Consider the following 21,691-nt stretch of genomic DNA (forward strand, 5'->3'; position numbering starts at 1 on the left):
TCAAAAAGTAGTTGCAGTTTTTGTATATATTCTGTTTCAAGACATCATGATGAAGAATAGGTGAATGTTGAGGTTGCTGGGGTAGGAAAGTGATGGGATAGAGGGTAGAAAGTGTGAAGAATTTTTGCCAAGAATTCTTTAAGGTTACTTAAAATACTACAGAAAATTTCAAACATGTACACAAATAGAACAGAATAATGACCCCCTTCCCATGTGGCCATTACCCGGGTTCAGCAATTTGACAATTATCAACCCAGCCTGCTCTGGTTTCGTCTTTAACCTCCCCTCACCATTCCCCTCCCCCAGACTCCAGATCATTCTGAACAAATCCCAGGCAAAATACCATTTCCTTAACGTAACTTTTATATTAGATATGTAGCATAGAATATTCTAGTGTCTGTGTATGTCTTTGTTTCCTTAACTTAATAGGTTGGCATGTATATGGACTCTTGCAGCGTTCTGATAAAAAATATGATGAAGCTATAAAATGTTACCGAAATGCCCTCAAATTAGATAAAGATAACCTGCAAATTTTGAGGGATCTCTCACTGTTGCAGATCCAAATGAGAGACCTTGAAGGTTACCGAGTAAGTACTTCATTCTTAAATGTACATGATTTTACAGTAGATAAAATTTAAGAGCGTGTCATTTCAGAATGAGGTGAGCATAAGCCAAAATCAAGTAGATTTGATTGTTCATTAGAAGGTGTATGTCGCTTGGGACCTTCCTCCTCAGTCATAGTTGTGGCACTTTGTACTTGAGTATTCAAAAAGAATAACTGGTGGAGTGCGGTGGCCCACGCCTGTAATCCCAGCAGTTTGGGAGGTTGAGATGGGAGGATCGCTTGAGGCTGGGAGTTAGAAACCAGCCTGGGCAACATAGGCCAGACTCCGTCTCTACAAATAAGAAAATTAGCCCGGTATGGTAGTTTACACCTGCAGTCCCAGCTATCCAGGATGTTGAGGCAGGAGGATCCCTTGAACCTAAGAGTTGAGGCTGCAGTGAGCCATGATTATGCTACTGCACTCCAGCCTGGGCAAGAGAGCAAGACTTTTTCTCAAAAAACAAAACAAAAAAAACTGTTTTTTAAAACATTCTTAATTCATTAATTATTTAAAAATTAGAGACAAGGTCTTGCTATGTTACCGAGGCTAGTCTTGAACTCCTAGGCTCCAGTGATCTTCCCACCTCACCCTCCCAAAGTTCTGGGATTACAGGCATGAGCCACTACGCCTGGCCATAACTGTTTAACTGGAATATCTGTGTTCAGCTGCTGTACTAGATTATTTGTGGGTTTGATATTTACAAATTTGATAAACTAATAAGGCTTTTATAATGGAAACCTAAGCATAAAAGTAGCTTTTAAAAATTATTGGTTAGTAAATACTTTAAAAATGTGAGAAGGGTTGCCATAAATCAGTCTTTCTGTAGTTGAGACCTCTTCAGATTTGCATCTTCAACTCTCTCCTGGACATCTCCATGTGCCTAGTCCACTTTGTATCCTAGAATCAGTATGTCCAACATGGAATTCTCTTACTTACTTATGAGAAGGAGGCCACTAGGTTCTAACAGTTTTCTTTAAATACATTATTTATATACTTCTTACTTTTGCCCTCCACTGCCATATAAGCCCTCATACCCCATGCCTAGATTTTTGCAGCCACTTTAAGGGCTCTGCTGAACTTACTATAATAATAATGGCACCACTCTTCAAAGCGTGTATTTTTTTCTTCAGCTGTGTTTAGCAGCTTAGATGTGGTTGGAGTTAAAATCAGTTATCTTTAGGAGTGAGGCATAGAAATTAAGAATATTGGCAAAACAATGGTTGCTAAAGTGGATTGTGAAGTAAATTAAGTTAAAAGAGAGCTAGGCTTGGTATTATGTGTCTTAGTCCTGGCTACTTGAGAGGCTGATGTAGGAGAATCGCTTGAGCCCAGGAGTTTAGTCCAGCCTGGGCAACATAGGGAGACTCTGTCTCTAAAAGAAAAAAAGGAGAGCTGGTGGTGAAAGTGTGAAGGACCCAGGAAGTACAGACACTGGTGGTGTCAAAGAACAAGGGTAGGAATGTCATCAAATGATAGTGTTGGCAGCATGGGAGCTGTGGGTAGACAGTGAGATACCTAAATTTATGATTTCTGGGTGGCAGTAACTTCTAGGATGTGGCTGTGGGAGTGGGCCTCTGAATGGGGTGGAGGAGAAAATCATTAAAGATTAGAAAATCTTGGGACTTAGAGGATAGGTTGTGGGATGGGTGATACACATTAGTGTTGCATTTGCCCAGGGTAACGCCAAGAGTTGGCAGAGAAAATAATACTGACCTAGACTTTAATAAAGGATTTGGGAATGACAGAGAAGCAACAGTAAAAATAAGGGATAATCAGATGTTTGGGTGTTTCGCCTGGCTGTGTCTGTCCTGTGTCTGGCCAATTATTACAATGTATTTACACTGTAAATACATGTAATTCATATAATAGTTTTATAAGTAGCAAAATGTAGTTTAATAAAAAACCATCTTAGTCTTCTTACAGAATATTTAGTTACCAAAAAAAAAAAAAAATTCTCATTATTTAAACGTAATTTAATAAGGCAGTCCAAAGGCATGGGCCCCAAAGATGTTTCAATGACAGCCTCACAGTGAGTATTACAGGGTATTCTAGAACTTTAGTATTTTAGGTAGGAAACATAAAAAGTACTTCTATTTTATTCTGAAACTGATCTTTGTTGATATAGTTCATTAGAAGTGTGTCATTAGATTGTTTTCTTAAAACTGATGAAGTAATGTTTTAGAGAATATTTAGCAAGTTAAAACTTTTTTTTTTAGGAGACAAGATACCAGCTTCTTCAGTTGCGCCCCACACAGCGTGCCTCCTGGATTGGATATGCTATTGCATACCATTTGCTGAAAGATTATGATATGGCCCTAAAACTGTTGGAAGAATTTAGACAAACTCAGCAAGTAAGAATTTTAATGTTTCCTTCTACCTTCACAAACGGAGTAGTTGACTTCTAAGTTGTCTCTGCTCTCAAATGTGAATTAAAGTATTTGAAACCTATGGAAAACGGGAAAACTTTTTGACGTAATTGGAAACAGTTAAAATGTAGGATTATTTTTCTCTCTTTTTTTTTTTTTGGAGACGGAGTCTCGCTCTGTCCCCCAGGCTGGAGTGCAGTGGCGCGATCTCGGCTCACTGCAAGCTCCGCCTCCCGGGTTCAAGCCATTCTCCTGCCTCAGCCTCCAGAGTAGCTGGGACTACAGGTGCTCGCCACCACGCCCGGCTAATTTTTTCTATTTTTTTAGTAGAGACAGGGTTTCACCGTGTTAGCCAGGATGGTCTCGATCTTCCGACCTCGTGATCCGCCCACCTCGGCCTCCCAAAGTGCTGGGATTACAGGCGTGAGCCACCGCGCCCGGCCATTTTTTTTTTTTTTTTAAGGAGATGGGGTCTTGCGATGTTGTCCAGGCTGGTCTCGAACTCCTGGGCTCAAATGATCATCCTGCCTCGTTTTCCTGAAGTGCTGGGATTACAGGCATGAGCCACCACGCCTGCCTCCACGTTTCAATGGAGAATATTCTACATGTGGATTCAGCTGCAAGTTGATGGAGATGTTGTGGATTGAGTCACTTCACTTACAGTTAATCCCCCAACCTTGAGTCTCTTTTCCACTCCTCTGTTTATCTGTCATTTCATAATCTTGACCCTGTCTGGAGTTTTCCAGGACAGAGAGGCATTCTCTGTAGTAATTTCCTCTTTATGGATACTCTAGACTTGAGCTTGTTCCATCCTATTTCACTTACTCCTCCTTTGCATTCTGTTTTCTAGAAATTTGTTGAAATCTTAAATAGTATCTCCTATTTATGGGTTTTTATATTTTTTAATCTGCTATTTTTACTCTCTTAAGGGAGGAAATAAACTTTGCAGTAAGGCCACCGTCTTTACTTAGGTTTTTAGCTTTTTACCTCACACCAGAGAATTGATTAGACTGGTTCTTTGTTTTTATCCAAGAGTCAAGTTCTGACCAAAAGATAGTACTGTATCACATTTGGTGGACTTGATAAAAAACTTTCCTTTAAACACAAAATTATGACATTTTGATGGTTAGATTTAGGTGTTTGCAATTTCTTTCTTTCTTTCTTTCTTTCTTTCTTTCTTTTTTTTTTTTTTTTTTGGAGACAGAGTCTTGATCTATCGCCCAGGCTAGAGTTCAGTGGTGCAATCTCGGCTCACTGCAACCTCCGCCTACCAGGTTCAAGCAATTACCCTGCCTCAGCCTCCCAAGTAGCTGGGATTACAGGCTGGGTCTGGCTAAGTTTTGTATTTTTAGTAGAGACGGGGTTTCATCATGTTGGCCAGGCTGGTCTCAACCTCCTGACCTTGTGATCCACCTGCCTCTGCCTCCCAAAGTGCTGGGATTACAGGTGTGAGTCACCGTGCGCGGCCAATTTCTTTTTTTTTTTTCTTTACTTTTTTTCTAGAGACAGGATCTGACTGTGTTGCCCAGGCAGAAGTGCTGTGGCTATGCACTACAGTCTTGAACTCTTAGGCTACGACTAGGACTTGAACTCCTGGCTAGGACTGCTCCAGAGACTGAGGCAGGAGGCTAGCTGGGACTACAGGTATACCACTGTGCCTGACAATGTTGTTTTTTTTTTTTTAAGACATAATGCTGCTGCATGGTTAATAGACTATAGTGTAGTGTTAATATAACTTTTTTAGTTTAGTTTTTTTTTTTTTTTTTTTTTTGAGACTGAGTTTCACTCTTGTTGCCCAGGCTGGAGTGCAGCGGCACAATCTTAGCTCACTGCAACCTCCACTTCCGGGCTTAAGCGATTCTTCTGCCTCAGCTTCCTGAGTAGCTGGGATTACAGGCATGTGCCACCACGCCAGGCTAATTTTGTGTTTTAGTAGAGACGGGGTTTCACCATGTTGGACAGGTTGTTTTGAATTCCTGACCTCAGGTAATCCACCCACCTCAGCCTCCCAAAGACCTGGGGTTACAGATGTGCGCCACCGTGCCTGGCCAACGGAACTTACATGCACTGGGAAACCATAAAATTGTGTCACTCACTTTATTGTGATGGTCTGGAGCCAAACCCACAATATCTCCAAGGTATACCTGTAATTGATTTGTCTTCATTGATATTTTATTCTGTGACCTTGGTAAACACTTTTATTAACTCTAGTAGGGTTTTTTTTTTTGTAGATTCTATAGTATTTCAACCATTTTTATATTTGTAGGTAGGATTTCTTGACCTGTGTCACTTGGGAATAGACAGAAGTCCCACCCTATTATTTGTTTTAAATAATGCATTCATTTTTTGTGTTATTAATCACTCTTCTGTTTGTATCTGCTTGTGGGTTGCTTTCTTGTTTATGTGAATGACTCTCCTGAGAAGGCAGTTTAATTAAAGGTCTGTAACTGCCTTATATAATTATACAAATAAAGTAATTTGGTCATTTTTTTTCAGGTTCCTCCGAACAAAATAGATTATGAATATAGTGAACTGATATTATACCAGAATCAAGTGATGAGAGAGGCAGATCTGTTTCAGGAATCTTTGGAACATATAGAAACATATGAGAAACAAATATGTGATAAACTTTTGGTGGAAGAAATTAAAGGTAAGTTGGCTTGCCTTTTTTTAATAGCCTCAAACAGAAAACAAAAAAACTATATATTTTATTCTCTCCTAAGTCTTACGTAACAGTTGTTATGTATCTGGCAAGGTTCCAAACACTATTATTAAGCCATTATTAACTAGTTTAATCCTCATAACAACCCTATGTTGTAGTTATTATATCTATTTTGGAGATGGGGGAACTGAGAGATTGAGTAGCCCCAAATCATACGGTTTAGTAAACTGGAGAGTGCTGGATTTGAATCCAGATTTCATTCCCTTAAGCAGTATATTACACTGCCTTCATATTGAATATGTATCTCTGTATATCCATATATAGTTAATTAAATACAGTGAGAACCATAACTGATGATACTGGGATCATCATGAACACAAAGGTCATTTATTTTCATTATGGGCTAATTATGAAGACAGGATCCCTATAGTTTTAACAGCATTCATCAACAAGGGGTCAAACAAAAATTTTCACAGAGCTTTGCTCATTAATTCCCTTTCCCTGAGCAATATTGTATTAAATTGAATGTCCAGCTAAAATAATAGTTTAGAACTAAAGTTCCATACAGTTGTAGGACCTCTGAAGTCTGAAGCTCTTAATAAAAATAATAGCTAATATAGATTTTAAAACTCTTCTTCTATTTGAGTATGGTAATTGCTTAAATTGCTTTATTTCATTTAATTTTTTAGCACTTTTAAGATGGATGCTATTTATTAACCCCATTTTATAGTGGAAGAGACTGAGGCTTAGAGAGGTTAAGGACTTGCCCAAAGTCATCCAGCTTTTTAAGTGGTAGAGTTATAGTTTCCAAGCACATCAACACATCCCCTGACTTCAGAGCCCTTACTTTTTTCTAAAAAAATAGACATTTTCAGGACAGTTTTAGGTTCACAGTAAAATCTAGAAAAAGGTGCAGAGAGTTCCCGTATATTCCTGTATACCCACAGCCTTTCCCACTGTCATGCTCTATGGGTTTTGACAAATGTATAATGACATGTATTCACCACTGTAGTATTATACAAAGTAGTTTCACTGCCCTAAACATCCTTTGTTTCACCGCCCTAAACATCCTTTGTTTCACCTTTCCATCCCTCACTCCTGTAAACCCCTGGCAACCACTGATCTTTTTACCCTCTACATAGTTTTGCCATTTCCAAAATATCATATAGTTGGAATCATATATGGAAAAGCCTTTTCAGATTGGCTTTATTTTTGCCAAATCATCTCTTACGTGAGAAAGATTGGCTTCTTTCACTTAGTAGTGTATGTTCTTTTTCCCATACCTTTTCATGAGCGTCTTTCTTTTAGCTGCTATACTCTTTCTGGTTAATGTATAGTACATGAGTGATTTAGTTTTTATTGTAATTCATATTAATGACACTTTTAAAAGTTATTGATAAAATATGGGTAAATAATTAAATATTCTGGTTTCTATCTTGTTCTGTTACTTATTGATGGTAGCAAAGAGGAAAAAAGGCAATTATTTTCCTTTCTGAAATATTATTGTCATTTCCTGATTAAATCTTAACTCAGGTTGCTGTTTCTCTTTTTTGGTATTTGTCCTGTAGCATCAATAGGAAATGCATTCAATATAATCCATATGTGAGATTATTTAATCTTAAAAAAAAACAAATAGGGAATGCAGTTAGGTTAGATTATTTAATCTTCAAAATAAAAACAAATAGGGAATGCAGTTTTTGAAAAGTAAATATGGTACAGTGAAATTAATTCAAGTTAGTATACACCGTGAATGCATTCCTCTAGTAATAACCTTTGCTTCATGGTAGTAGCAAATAACAGATGTTTTTTGAAATGAAAAATACGCTATTGTCTATTATATCTGGGATAAGCAGGGTAAAAATTGGCCAGAAGATAATCGTGGAGGAATGGGGCATGTTTAAAGTTCTAAGTAGCAGACATTTATATGTATTCATTTTGTGACAGGCAGTGTGCTGACTACCCACTTTCTCCACGTCACAAAACTAGTTAGTGGTGGAGTTGGTAATTATTCCTAGTTCAGTCTTATTCTAGAGTTTGAGTGATATATGATATAAAAATGGTAAAAAAAAAATAGTACATAAGACCTGCTATAATATACTGCCTCCTCCAACATGATGAAAGGAGAAATAGTATGACTTGAAGACATTTTAAAGGGTTGTTTGAAATAGATTGTTTGGGGGAATGGGTAATCTTGAGGGCAGGAAGCTGAGGTATGTTCTTTTTTGAGAATCTCCCCTTTATCTTGGATTAGGTGTGTTTCCATCGTATTTGAGAGGTCTGGGACCTCATTCTCCACACCACCTCTTAATTTGTGTGGCTTAGTAAAAGGATTTGACCTTTTACCAACCCGCTGAGCTGACCTGTACATGAACATGGCTTGTGTGGTTTCCTGTTATAAAGTGGTGTTTAGTGTTATAATTTCACTGAGTTAAACCTCCAGTTTTAGTGACCTTGAAACAATGAGAATTGAGTGGAGAATTAATATATGAACTGATAGGAAAGATATATTTAAATCTTGTAGTAGGAAGATAGGAATGTTTCATTAGCATTATTTGCCAATCTAATTTTGATGTGTTTGTGTATGTCTTTACTTATTTCAAAGAGTATTAGATGTGTGTAATGCAAAAGTTTTTTTTACTAACAAATTAATGTCCTATGTATTTGTTTGGAGTGTAAGAGGGAGCCAAAAATAAAGGTACAAATGAAGGTTCACTTCTGAAGGCAAGCTATGCTTAGTTACATAAACTGCAACATGCCTGAAGGGGAAGCATACAGAGTTCTGTCTTTTTAACCATCTGTTCACTGATAATGTTTAGTGAAGTCCCTGGGGTCAGATAGATATTTAATGTTTAAAATGAATATGTCTTTAAACTTAATTTCAGGGGAAATACTGTTGAAATTGGGAAGATTAAAAGAAGCCAGTGAAGTGTTCAAAAACTTGATTGATCGGAATGCAGAAAATTGGTGTTATTATGAAGGCTTGGAAAAAGCTCTACAAATTAGTATGTAATGATTTTTCTCCTCTTTCTCATAACTACTGATTGAAGTATAATAAAATGTAAAGTTATAATAATACTTGGGAACAAATAATTTTAGCATTAGTACTCATTTTTCCATTTAGTAAAATTATAGGTTAAACATGGGAGTAAAAATGAATTCAAATAGTTACACTTAAGTGTAAGTGATTGCAGATATGTTAGGTTCCTTGACCCTTACCTGTGATGGTATTGGAAGGTGAGGCAAAAATAAAACAAAGCCAAACCAAAACAAAAAAACCCATACCAATTTAGAGTAGGGACATGGGAAAGAAAATGAGCATTCCCTTTCTGGGAAGTGTTGTAACTATTTAATATTTTAAAATCATTAGAGATTCATTACCCTCAACCTCTAAATATAAGAATTGGGCCAAATAATTATTGTTGAGGATATTTGCTTTGATTTCAAACTAGGCTAATTTGTGTAGAGCAAAATGTTACATATCTTCCTTTGAAATTTGGTAACTTTGACCCTTTTCAGAACTCTAGTGTCAGTCCAAGATTTTTGTAATATTTTCATAATTAAGTGTTGGCAGGAACTGTTAATATTCCTAAAATCATATTTACTCATGAATAAATATATTCCTGAAATAATTATGAAGTTGGCTCAAAGATGTTGAAACAGCAGAATTTTGTTTTTTTAGAATTTTTAAATTTAAAAAGTTTGGTAAATAGGTAGCTACCCACATTCATTTATAGTAGTATAAGCTACAAGAAAAGTTTAATTGTTGTATCCTCACTGGTATTAATTAATTCTGGTGTTCTTTTTATGTTTAAAATTTAACACTACAAATTGTTAAAAATTTAGTTTAAGAAAATGATTAAAATCATAATATTGATTTAAGTAATAATCTGAAGAAAACAGCAAAGCTCATATGTGTGAAGGCTGAAAACATGAGTTAACTATGATTTTTCTTTAAACTAGTAACATTACGATTTATAAAAATATTTTCATGTTTTACTAAAATGAATAATATGTTCCATATGTCAGGATTCTTGGTTACTATAAAATGTATTGATTACAAAACTAATTACACTACTTTATTGTTTTAGGTAACTTATGACCTTTCCTTCCCCGTGGTAAGTTCTGGAGCTCCAACTTGTGACTTTAAGTAGGATTTATATGGCTTGTTATATCTAGGGTAGTGGAGAATTTTTTTTTTTCCATACTTGGCGCTTGTCGTTCTCTAAGATTAGGCATGAACATGAGAGTATTTTTAAAATACTTATATGCAGTTCATTTATGTGTTAGTATAAGGGTCTTTAATATTTTGTGAAGTCTCCAAATCATTAACAGAGAGCGAGGTCCCCCCCCCCCCCAACATATCCTTGGTCTTAAAATCCAACCACATTGGAGCTCCAAAACATATTACTGGGGGAAGGAATGCGTCTAAACGAGATCACACCTCTTCAAATGTGGTGTTTACAATCTTGATGCTTGATATTAATCTTGAATATCAATACTTATAAACTACATTTACTACAGAGATACCTTGTCTGCTAGCACCCAGGGTTATTCTTAGGATAGTTATTTTTCTGTGGTTTAGACCACAGAATTTGGATTAAAATCTACTTAAAACTTTATAGTTCAAAAACAGGTTTGTTTGCTTTTTCTTAAAATTCCACTATAAATTATCTTATTGCTTATAAATCTCTCTTTGTGAATTATGCAGGATATTATTTTAGAAAGATAAACTATACCCAGATCCTATTTGCTTGCTTATTGTTGTTTCAGAGTAACATGTAGTTTATGTATAGATACATCCTTTATGTGGTACTATAAAATTAGGTGTCTCTTGGGTGGGAAGATACAACTTTCTGTTAGAAGTGTAATTTATATCTTTTGGAAGGATAATGGAGTTTCATTGAAGATTTTAAGTGTTAAAGTTAACATGGAAGTTTAGTTTATCTTTTTATATTTTAAACATTTGCAATCGTAATCCTAAAACTGTTGCTCCTTTGAGCCTAATCAACAGATATTATAGGCTTTTATGGGGATATATGTAGGTTTCTTTGATTCAGCGTGTTTACGTAGGATATGTTATTAGACCTACGTTTAAAAAGATTTTCTTTTCCATGAGTTGTATGCTAAAGGAATATAGAGAAGTGCAGCATATCTTGAGTCTGTGATGGCTTGTATATGTGATTTGGGTTGTATTTAGAATCTTGCAATGAGAGAAGTTTTGGATTTTTCTGGAGATGAGTTTAAAACAGTGACTTAACTGATTATAGTATTTTGCCACCACAGAGTTTTAAATGTCATTTTTACCAAAATTGAAAGCAGCTTTAATATTGTTAATGCAGTTTTATTTATAACAAAATTTTAGAAGTTTGTTAGCATTTTACCATAGATAAAAGTTTTGATGCAATGAATCTCACCCATATTTACTGATAATAGGCACTTTAGAAGAGAGGCTTCAAATTTATGAAGAAATTAGTAAGCAGCACCCCAAAGCAATTACACCCAGAAGATTACCTTTGACTCTTGTCCCAGGTAATATTAAGATGTCTTTTATAATATTAATTATTTGTCAGAATTACTCAATGTTATTTATATTTCAGAAACGTGTTTCTGGTATAGAGTTTATGTTTACAGCAGTCTTGGAGTTGGGAGTGAACAGTTATGAGTTTGTATGTTAAGAGTGTGATACTTCAATGTGTAGTTAAATGTTGATTTTAATATTTGAAGTTATCTATATAAATATAAAACTGCTTTTCTTAAGTTGATCTCATAGAGGTAGAGAGAATGATAGATATCAGAGCTGGCAAGGGGAGTGTAGGGGAGAGATGAAGAGAGGTTGGTTAATGGGTACAAACATACAGTTAGATAGAAGGAATAAGTTTCAGTGTTTGCAGAGTAAGGGGACTGTAGTTAACAACAATATACTGTATATTTCAGGATAGCGAAAGAGAGGACTTGAAATGTTCGCAACACATAGAAATGATAAGTAATCGAGGCGATAGGTACCCTAAATACCCTGACTTGATCGTTACATGTTTTCTGTATGTAACAAAATATCATGTACTGCCTAAATATATATAAATAATATGTATTGGTAGAAAAACTGCTCTTCTTAATGTGACTTTTTAAAAAGCACCGTATTTAGAAGGTAAATTCCCTATAATTAGTGACAAATTATATGTGGTATCATGATTTGAGTGGTAAAAGTTTTGAAGTTTTTGTGTTTTTGTTTTTGTTTCCGAGACAAGATCTTGCTCTGTTACCAGGCTGGAGCTGGAGTGCAGTTGCGCAATCACTGTAGCCTCAAACCCCTGGGCTTAAGCTATAGTTTTGAAGTTTTTGTCTTCTTTTTTGAGCATAAATTCAAAGAAATAGTTGTGAGCGTTTGCACCCACCATGGTGTTTTAAGAACAGAACATCATCATTCCCTCAGAGTTAACCACTTTCCCGAGTTTTGCTTTTTCTCTTGCCATTACTTTTATTTTTAGAGCTCCATGTATTTTTGTATTCCTGAAAACAAAAACAGCTTTTGTACTTTATATAAATAGGAGTACTCCAGTATATATTCTGTGATTTGCTTTTATTGTACAATAGTATATTCATGACCTTGAGTCGAGTTATTGTATGTAGCTGAACTCATTTACTTTTGAGCTGCATAGGACGTAGACAGTATATTAGCTCTTCAGGTAGCTAATATCTTTGTTGAATTTTTAAAAAATTATGTGTTTTTGTTGAAGTCTTTATTTTTAGTTGTAAGTGCTATAGATTATGAATTGTATATTGGGACTTCTGGTATTTCTTTTGACACAAGTCAGAGTCTAGAAAGCTAATACAACTTAAAAGTATTCTGGAGAGGCGAGGAGTTTATTTTCTATTCTCATAGTGGCAAATATTTGTTTAAATACTTGGGTTATAAGTTTATTTTTACCAAAATATTGATGAAAATTAAAAATTTTTAGTTGACTGACTTGTGAAATACCTTTTAGAAATGTATTTGATTAGACAGTAGATAGAAATTGATTTTAAAAATTCATTTTATACTACTGCATTTCAATTCCACATATGAAGAGTAGTGTTCTTCTGATCCTCCATTTTTTTGGTTTTGTTTTTGTAGAATACAGAGAGCAGATTTCTCTAATGTTTTCCAGGGAACATTAAGTCCAAGTGGATATTAATAGGCTTGGTGGGGAGGGTGTTAGTGTGCTTTTGCTGTTCTTCAGCCAAGTAAGTTTGGGAAACTGGGTTAGACACAGCTATCAGGTTTCTATAGGACTTCTCAGAGCTTTTAATATACACTTTGTGAATTTCAAAGATGGGAGTATATGTGTAGTGAGGAGTATTTTCCCTAATAAAAGTGTCTTGTGGAAGATGCTTAGGCTTACATTTCTGTATTTCTTCCTTCTCCTCTTTGTTTTAAAAAATAATAGCTTTTTGAAATATAATTCATATACCGTAAAACTCACTTTTAAAAAGTGTGCGCAATTCAGTGTTTTAGTATATTAATCATGTTGTGCAACCATCATCTCTGTCTGCTTTCAGAAATTTTTCATGACCCCAAAAAGAAACCCCATACCTATTTCACTCCCTGTCACCCCTCAACCACAGCACCTGGCAACCACAAATCTACTTTCTGTACCTATGGATTTGTCTGTTTTTGGACATTTCAAATAAATGGAATCATACCATATGTGGTCTTTAGTTTCTGACTTCTCCTCCTTTTATTGGTCTCAAGGTATATTTTGTGTTTCACAATATATTGTGTGTGTGTGGGATATTTCCTTAGGAGCTTTAAAATACATTCATATGCTTCTTAGGAAAGAAAGAAACGTCGCTTAGCTTTAAGATTACGAACAAGACTTCTTTGTTCTCTTTTCCTCATTTGGAACATGGGGCTTCAGGTTTATACTGCCTACATTTATTTCCATAGACAATAGAAGTTTACTAAAAGCCCTCAATATGTGGCAGTATAGGGTAGGAAGTATATTTTTACTGGAAGAGCTTAGAGTTTTTTTTTTTATTGTAAAGTGTGATTTAGGTTAAAGTGGAACCATCCTAGACTCTCTAGGACATGCTGTCTTTGAAATGCCATAGAAATCTTTTTACAAAACAGGTCTCAGTGGAGGGGTCTGATGGCATAGGCTTTCAAGGTCATCATCGCTTTGAGGTTCTGACAAATGTGTATTTACAAAGCTCCAGTGAATATATATAAAATTATGCAAATACTTAATTTTCTCTGTGCAAAGCTGAATATTTCATGATTTTTTTGCCTGTCTAGAAGTGCTTTTATGTGCAATTAGAAAGCCATCTTGGCATTATCAAAAGCAGTAAGATCTTCCTCAAGAAACATGATGCATCTTGAGAATGCAAGGTGGAAGTTTTGAAAAAGCCTTTCCATTTTTTAGATAAAAGGGCTTCATACCTACAGAACAATAAGGAAATTTTCTGACACCTGAAAATATTAAGCACTCTAAAAATAATGAAGGGATAAAGCTACTTTTCAAAACAATCAGTTCATCATGTTCCATTATGCACTGGCTGAAGGGTAGAGAGAGGGAAGGAAATAATCCAGAGTATTAAACATAGAATACTAATTAAATTTTGCTCCATTATTTAGAACGGATTTCCAGTGAATAAGAAACAGTCTATTCTTGCTGTTTACACTGATTATTTTAGGAATTCATGTAAATATGGACATCATGTTTTGGGGACATCATGCTAATGTATCTAGATGAGAATTATTCAGGTAACCTGTTTTGTGAGCAGTAATACTAAACAGGCACATAATAATTGACGGAAAAAATGAGATGGATAAATAATAAGTAATCTGGGGATATGGTATGTGACTGAGCAGTTGGGTAGCTGTGTAGGCTTCTCGTTTAGGTGATGCATTCACACAGTTGCAAATTAGGTAAAAAGAGTTTATAAGTGAAGTCTTTTTCTTGTCTGTCCCCTGGCAACTAAGTTTACTTTCCTGAAGACATCCATTGTGATCAGCTGATGGTGTATTCTTCTACAAATACATTGTGCATGTGTGAGCCAAAATATGTGTGGGAGATTTGTTTAAGGTCACCCCCCCACTGTGCTTTTTGCAAAAGTGCAGTAACATGGATTGATGGATTGCTGCGCACCTGGGTTTTCTTTTCACTTAACCTCGTATTTGGAGATTAGTCCTGGATCAGCACTTAAAGAGCTTCCCCATTCTTTTTCATACCTGCACAATCTAATCAAATTTGTCAATATGATCTGAATAGACTGAGAAAGTTGACCAAGGAGGAGTTCAGAGTGGCTTCTGCCACGAAGATAAAAGGCTTGTTTTCTCAGCGGGTGATCGCAAGAATAGAAAACAAAATATTAACTCTAAAATATAAAAACTGTCAGATATCAGAGAAGATAAGAGACATTTATTGAGTGATTACTACGTGGAAGACATTGTTTACTGTTATATTCTTATCTCGTTTGGCCATACAAATGTACTCTTGAGGTCAGTGATGGTATTGCCTTCATTTTACAGTGATAAAACTAAGGTTTTTAATGGACAAGTTATTTGCCCAAGGTTGCACACAAAAAAGTGGAGAAGTCTGCATTCCTCCAAGAAACAGCGTCTCTTATTGTCTACCACAATATTGTTAATTTCGTTGTATACCAGAGGAATTACTGGAAAGGTTCGGTCTCTGAAACTATTTTTGATTTTTAAAGAAGCAGTGGTGTATAATTTAACCCAGGATGAAGTTTTATGTTGTCTTCATAATCTGTGATTTTTCAAAAGACCAGTATTTTGTGTATGATCTAATAAGAGATTAGAGATTATCTGAATACAATCTTTATAGTTAATGGAGTTAAATTTTTTATGACATCTAATTATATTGAGTATGCATGCATGTTTTGTTCAACATAGTCACAACAAATAAAAATAACCATTATGGGTTGTTAGATTTTGTTGTGCAGTGTTGTGATTCATTAAGAAACCATAGGAGGTCATTTCAGTCATCTTACTTGAGGCTAAATCATTCGTGACATACATGTGTTTTTTTTTTTTCTTCCCCAAATGATTAGGTAAATCCATGTCCTTATGTATTAGTCCATACTGTCAAAAAATTCTTGTATCTTTGTATTTAAAGTTAAAATTCTTTGAATATTCTCTGCTTTCAAAAGGTGATGACAAAAATCATTTCTGGGATTTAGCAATGAAAGAATTATTTACTTGATATTGCAAATAGGGTATTTATTTTAGTTGTAATGTTAGAATGCCCATGGCTCAGTCTAATGTCTAACATAAATTTATTTTACTTTTATTGTTGGTCTCACTCACTGAGATGTTAAGTTCTATTAAAAAAAAATTTTTTTTTTTTAATTTTAATCACTGCTATATCCCCAATACCTAGAACAGTACCTGGCATGTAGTAAGTGCTTGACACATTATTGTGGAATGAATGAATGAATGAATGAGTGTTGAAGTAAATGACAAGTTGATTTGGGAAAACATTTGTAAACACCAGCTTAGTGTTTAAAAAGATCTTTTGGCTATCACTTGAATATAGTGCTGGTTACAGTAGTCTGCTGCAGAGTGCTTTATGCATATCTGCAGGGTTTTGAGCTGTAGACTTGAGTGTGCTAGTCAGTGAGAGATTAGGAAAGATATTTGATATTGTGCTAAATTCAGAATGGATAGTTGATAACTTTTACTTAAAACTATGACTTTTTGGGTTTATAAATTGGATAGGAGCATAATTGCTTCTGAAGGAGCTTTATTTTTATTTAGAAAATCATTTTAAGAATTGTTTGCGTGAACCAAAGAATAACAAAGTACGCTTTTGTTTCTAGGTGAAAGATTTAGAGAACTAATGGATAAGTTCCTGAGGGTTAACTTCAGTAAAGGCTGCCCACCCTTGTTTACTACTTTGAAATCTTTATATTACAATACAGAAAAGGTAAAATTTGGTATTTATTCAGATTTGCTATAGTCTTTTTTACTAAATTGTAGAAAGATGTCCATGTAAATAATGTGCTATTACTTAATCATTTTCTTTGTTTCAGTAATGTTACCTTACTTTCAGTCTGATGTACTGAAATTACATGCCTGTAGTATAAGTAATATCAAAGTAAAGGGTTTATGAAAGCACTAAGATTATAAAGGTTGTTTATTTTTAATGGGTATACTTTTTTTTAGTTGGATTTTAAATTTGACATTGTTACCGAAGGTATATATTTATTTTGTGATTATTATTTTATGGTACAGTTACGGATTTTTAAATTAGTTATGCATGCTTTTAAAGTTAGAGCTTGGATAATTGAGTTAGTGCAACAGTAAAATGCAATTTGGTCAAATTACTGGTACAAATTACTAGGTTTAATCAGTAGGCTACATTTTAATAAATACAGGTTTAGCTAGTTCTGGAATAAAGAATTGTCTTTCTGCTTTTTAAAATTAGAAAATAAGCCAGGTATGGTGGCTCACGCCTGTAATCCTAGCACTTTGGGAGGCTGAGGTAGGCAGATCACGAGGTCAGCAAATTGAGACTACCCTGGCGAACACGCTGAAACCCCATCTCTACTAAGAATACAAAAAATTAGCTGGGCGTGGTGGCGGGCGCCTGTAGTCCCAGCTACCCGGAAGCTTGAGGCAGGAGAATGGTGTGAACCTGGGAGGCAGAGCTTGAAGTGAGCCGAGATCGCGCCACTGCACTCCAGCCTGAGTGACAGAGCGAGACTCCGTCTCAAAAAAAAAAAAAATTTCGAAAATAGGCACCTAAATCTTGGTCTTAAATTAGAAAGATAATTAAAAGTTAATAGAAAGCAAGTTATACTTTTATTTCCAAGTGTTGCTTCTTATTAAAGTCTAAAATCTTGTTGTCTTTTCTATAGTCAGTTTTTTAAAGTTACTACTGGATAAGGAAAAGATTTTATTAGAAATGCCAAAAAAATTTTAGTTAAGCTTCTGTCATATTTATTTAGCTTTGATTCATAATAATTTGTAAATTTGCAGTAATTGTGAATAATACAATGTTGGAAACATCAGTTATAGATATAGCTGATTGGCATTTTCCTACCTGTGGCAGCAGGTTTCATAAACAAAAGAAACAACTGATGATATCTAGTACCCAGTTAGAAAAAAACATCATTTATGTTAAAAAAAAACAAAAAAAACAAAAAACCCTTACAATTCCTTAATGTCTGTTATATGGTCTATTTGACTGCAGTGTTTCTGCTGTCAGTTTTTTGAGAGATAGTGATTGATTTCTGTGTAAACATGTACCCGGTGCCTGCCAATAATTTCTCTAGATTATTTAACATTGGGTAAAATTCTTTTGTTCTTTTTTGGTGAGGGTGACAGAGAAGAAGGGTTAGATGAAATGCCAGAAATAAAAAGAAATCTTATGTATGTGAATTAGAGTACTTCTTTTATAACAGTCTTGCAGCAGCTACTGACTACAGTGGACATTAAAGGATTTGTTTCTCTTAAGCTATCACGGGGCTTTCACAGGGTGTTGTTCACAGGGCATAGGCTTTTTACTTTTTAAAAATTCTTCTAATATTGATCCAAAGTTGCCATTACAAAAATGCTAAACTTTTTTTTGGTATTTTATATAAAGCATGAAAATTATATTTTTGAATAAGGCACTGAGAATACACTAATTCATATAGGAACCATCTCTTTAGTGTTAATTTTAAAGCAAGCAACAGGAATGCTATTTTATTAGAAATGCCAGAAGACCAAGTGTGTTTGCAAAATGAATTAAACTGCAGAAAATTGAGCTCCAGTTATCTGAATTTAGTATAGTGAGAAAAAATTTGCAAGTCTAAGAACTGTTTCTCAAATAATTTTGGCCACATGTATCTGTGATTTACTCATGAGACCATTTTATTTATTTTATTTTTTAATATTTATTTTTCAATTAAATTTTGTAAGTTTTGTGTTTGACTTTTTTTGTAGTTTCAAAAAAATTATTTCAATAGATTTTGGGGAGTAGGTGGTATTTGGTTACACGGATAAGTTCTATAGTGGTGATTTCTGAGATTTTTGGTACACCCATCACCTGAGCAGTGTGCACTGCACCCCAGGAAACCATTTTTAAAACTGCACATTTCTAACCAGCAGTAAGACCTGTTTTTAGTAGTTAGCTGGATTTTTAACTTTCGAGGAAGGATTTCAAGGAGGTGAAGTATGATAAACAGCTATTGTTTGTAAGTTTCCAAATATTAAAGAGTAATTCCTGTTGGTATCATGAAAATGAACTTGTCTTTTGAAGTTAGTTTAGAATGTAGTACAGTTGCAGCCGTCTGCTTTCCTTTTGTTATTTACCCAGTAGTCATTCAGGAGCAGGTTGTTCAGTTTCCATGTAGTTGTGCGGTTTTGAGTGAGGTTCCCCCCCCCCACCGAGACGGAGTCTCTCTCATCGCGCCCAGGCTGGAGTGCAGTGGTGCGATCTCGGCTCACTGCAAGCTCCGCCTCCCGGGTTCACGCCATTCTCCTGCCTCAGTCTCCAGATCAGCTGGGACTGCAGGCGCCTGCCACCGTGCCCGGCTAATTTTTTTTGTATTTTTTAGTAGAGACGGGGTTTCACCGTGGTCTCCATCTCCTGACCTCGTGATACACCCGCCTCGGCCTCCCAAAGTGCTGGGATTACAGGCGTGAGCCACCGCGCCCAGCTTGAGTGAGTTTCTTAATCCTGAGTTCTAAGTTGATTGCACTGTGGTCTGAGAGACAGTTTGTTGTGATATGTTTTCTTTTACGCAATGCTGAAGAGTGCTTTACTTCCAGTTATGTGGTCAATTTTAGAATAAGTGCGATGTGGTGCTGAGAAGAGTGTATATTCTGTTGATTTGGGGTGGAGAGTTCTGTAGATGTCTATTAGGTCTGCTTGGTACAGCAATGAGTTCAAGTCCTGGATATTTAGGTTGCTATATATAGCATAGGGATTCCAGTATGTTTCATGCTTTACTGAAATAGTATCATTTTTACTGAAGATAATGGTAAGAATATTTCTAACTTAATTTTTTGTGGATATCATCTCATTGAAAATATCAGTTGTGTATTTATAGGTAATAACCAACTTTAAATGTTCTGGTAATATGTACTGTTTTCTTCTTACAAGTGATTACAAGAAAAAGGGGACAACTTGCCAGCCGTGGTGGCTCATGCCTGTAATCCAGCACTTTGGGAGGCTGAGGTGGGAGGATTGCTTGAGATCAGGAGTTCAAGACAAGCCTGGCGACATAACAAGACTCCGTCTCTACAAAAAATGAAGACAATTAGTTGGTCATAGTAGCTACTTGGAAGGCTGAGGTGGGAGGATCTCTTGAGCCTTGGAGGTCAAGGTTGCAGTGACCTGTGATCAGGCCACTGCACTCCAGCCTGTGCCACAGACTTGAGACCCTATCTAAGAAAAAAATAAGAACACCTCCTACTTTTAGAGAATAACTGTTAAGTACTTGAAGTGCACAGATGTTTTCATCTGTCACTTTGTATTGTAGTCTCTCACATATTGTATCAGACCAAACCTTTTTTTTTTTCTTTTTTTTTCTTTTTTTGAGACGGAGTCTCACTCTGTCGCCCAGGCTGGAGTGCAGTGGCGCAATCTCTGCTCACCGTAAGCTCCACCTCCTGGGTTCGTGCCATTCTCCTGCCTCAGCCTCCCGAGTAGCTGGGACTACAGGCGCCCGCTACCATGCCCGGCTAATTTTTTTGTACTTTTAGTAGAGACGGGGTTTCACTGCGTTCGCCAGGATGGTCTCGATCTTCTGACCTCATGATCCGCCCGCCTCGGCCTCCCAAAGTGCAGGGATTACAGGCGTGAGCCACCGCACCCGGCCTCTCTCTCTTTTTTTTTTTTTTGAGACAGAGTCTTGCTCTGCTGCCCAGGCCGGAGTGCAGTGGCACGCTCTCGGCTCACTGCAACTTCAGCCTCCCAGGTTCAAGCGAGCCTCCTGCCTCAGCCTCCCGAGTAGCTGGGACTACAGGAGCACACTGCCATGCCTGGCTAATTTTTTGTAGTTTAGTAGAGACAGGTTTTCATCGTGTTGCCCAGGCTGGTCTCGAACTCCTGAGCGCAAGCAATCCGCCATCCTTGGCCTCCCAAAGTTCCAGGGTTACAGACGTGAACCATCGCGCCTGGCCCAGACCAAACTTTTATTATGAATAATTGCTTACTGGCTCTATAGAATAGTGTCCATTTCTTCTAAGTGTGAATAAAGAACCTTGCCTAGTAATCTTTTTGATTGGGTCTCAATCCTTCTGTTCCCGAGTTGGCATAATAAAAAATCAAAACTAGAAACAAACAACTAACATAGTATTCACAACATCTGTAGCAGCTTAATGAGAAGATTTTATATGTACCATAGTCTGCTGGTGGTCTGAGTCATAATGCCAACAAATTATTTCTGTAACGCCCATAGATAAGTTGTCCAGTGGGACAGTGAGTGAGGTGTTTGACCAGCCATTTCATATGGTACACAACTAATGTGTGTTGTGTATTACCATTTCACATTGATGATATTTATAAGGAATCTTATCTCCTCACTTTTCTGTTGGCATTTGTGTAAGTTTGTAGCACTCTTCCATCAGTTTCCACGTTCTCAAATAGTAAAAGTGCTGAGTAACTTGGCACAAAAGTTTAGAAGTAATTTTTCATCAAAAAAGTGCTATAATTACAATATAGAAAATTTGGAAAACAGAGGAAAGATCTTAAAAAATGGGAGGGAAGCCCAAACAAAATCCAATTGTAAACTGCCACATGACTATACAATTTAAGAGCATTTACACATTTATTTATTTGTTTTATAAATAAGTGTGAAATAGCATCTTGATCTGTCTCTCAGGCTGGAGAGCAATGAATGGCCCAATCGTAGCTCACTGTAGCCTTGACTTCCTGGGTTCAAATGATCCTTCCGTCTCAGCCTCTTGAGTAGACGCGTGCCACAATGCCTAGTTAATTTTTTAATTTGTAGAGATGGGGTCTTGCTGTATTGTTCACGCTGATCTCAAACTTCTGGACTCAAGTGATTCTCCTGCCTTAGAATCCCAATGCACTGCAATTACAGGTGTGAGCCACCACGCCTAGCTC

At 36.1% G+C, this 21,691-nt stretch overlaps 1 protein-coding gene across 18 annotated transcripts in view; it reads left to right on the forward strand.

Moving 5' to 3' along the window:
- Positions 1-21,691, forward strand: part of NAA16 (N-alpha-acetyltransferase 16, NatA auxiliary subunit) — a 64,267-nt gene that overhangs the window by 9,035 nt on the left and 33,541 nt on the right. For 10 of the 18 annotated variants that reach the window (XR_010150659.1, XR_010150660.1, XR_010150661.1 and 7 more), the window contains 6 exons: positions 430-587; positions 2,822-2,956; positions 5,468-5,621; positions 8,516-8,635; positions 11,067-11,162; positions 16,452-16,558. Coding sequence is in view for 8 of the 18 variants with exons in the window: in XM_001150675.5 (XP_001150675.3) it covers positions 430-587; positions 2,822-2,956; positions 5,468-5,621; positions 8,516-8,635; positions 11,067-11,162; positions 16,452-16,558 (770 nt within the window). In the remaining 10 variants the exon portion in view is untranslated. Of the gene's footprint in view, positions 1-429; positions 588-2,821; positions 2,957-5,467; positions 5,622-8,515; positions 8,636-11,066; positions 11,163-16,451; positions 16,559-19,723; positions 19,915-21,691 lie in introns of those variants that run through there. The other 8 variants (XR_010150662.1, XR_010150658.1, XR_010150657.1 and 5 more) reach the window with 4 other exon arrangements.

Source organism: Pan troglodytes, chromosome 14, assembly GCF_028858775.2.
Source record: "Pan troglodytes isolate AG18354 chromosome 14, NHGRI_mPanTro3-v2.0_pri, whole genome shotgun sequence".
NCBI lineage: Eukaryota > Metazoa > Chordata > Mammalia > Primates > Hominidae > Pan > Pan troglodytes.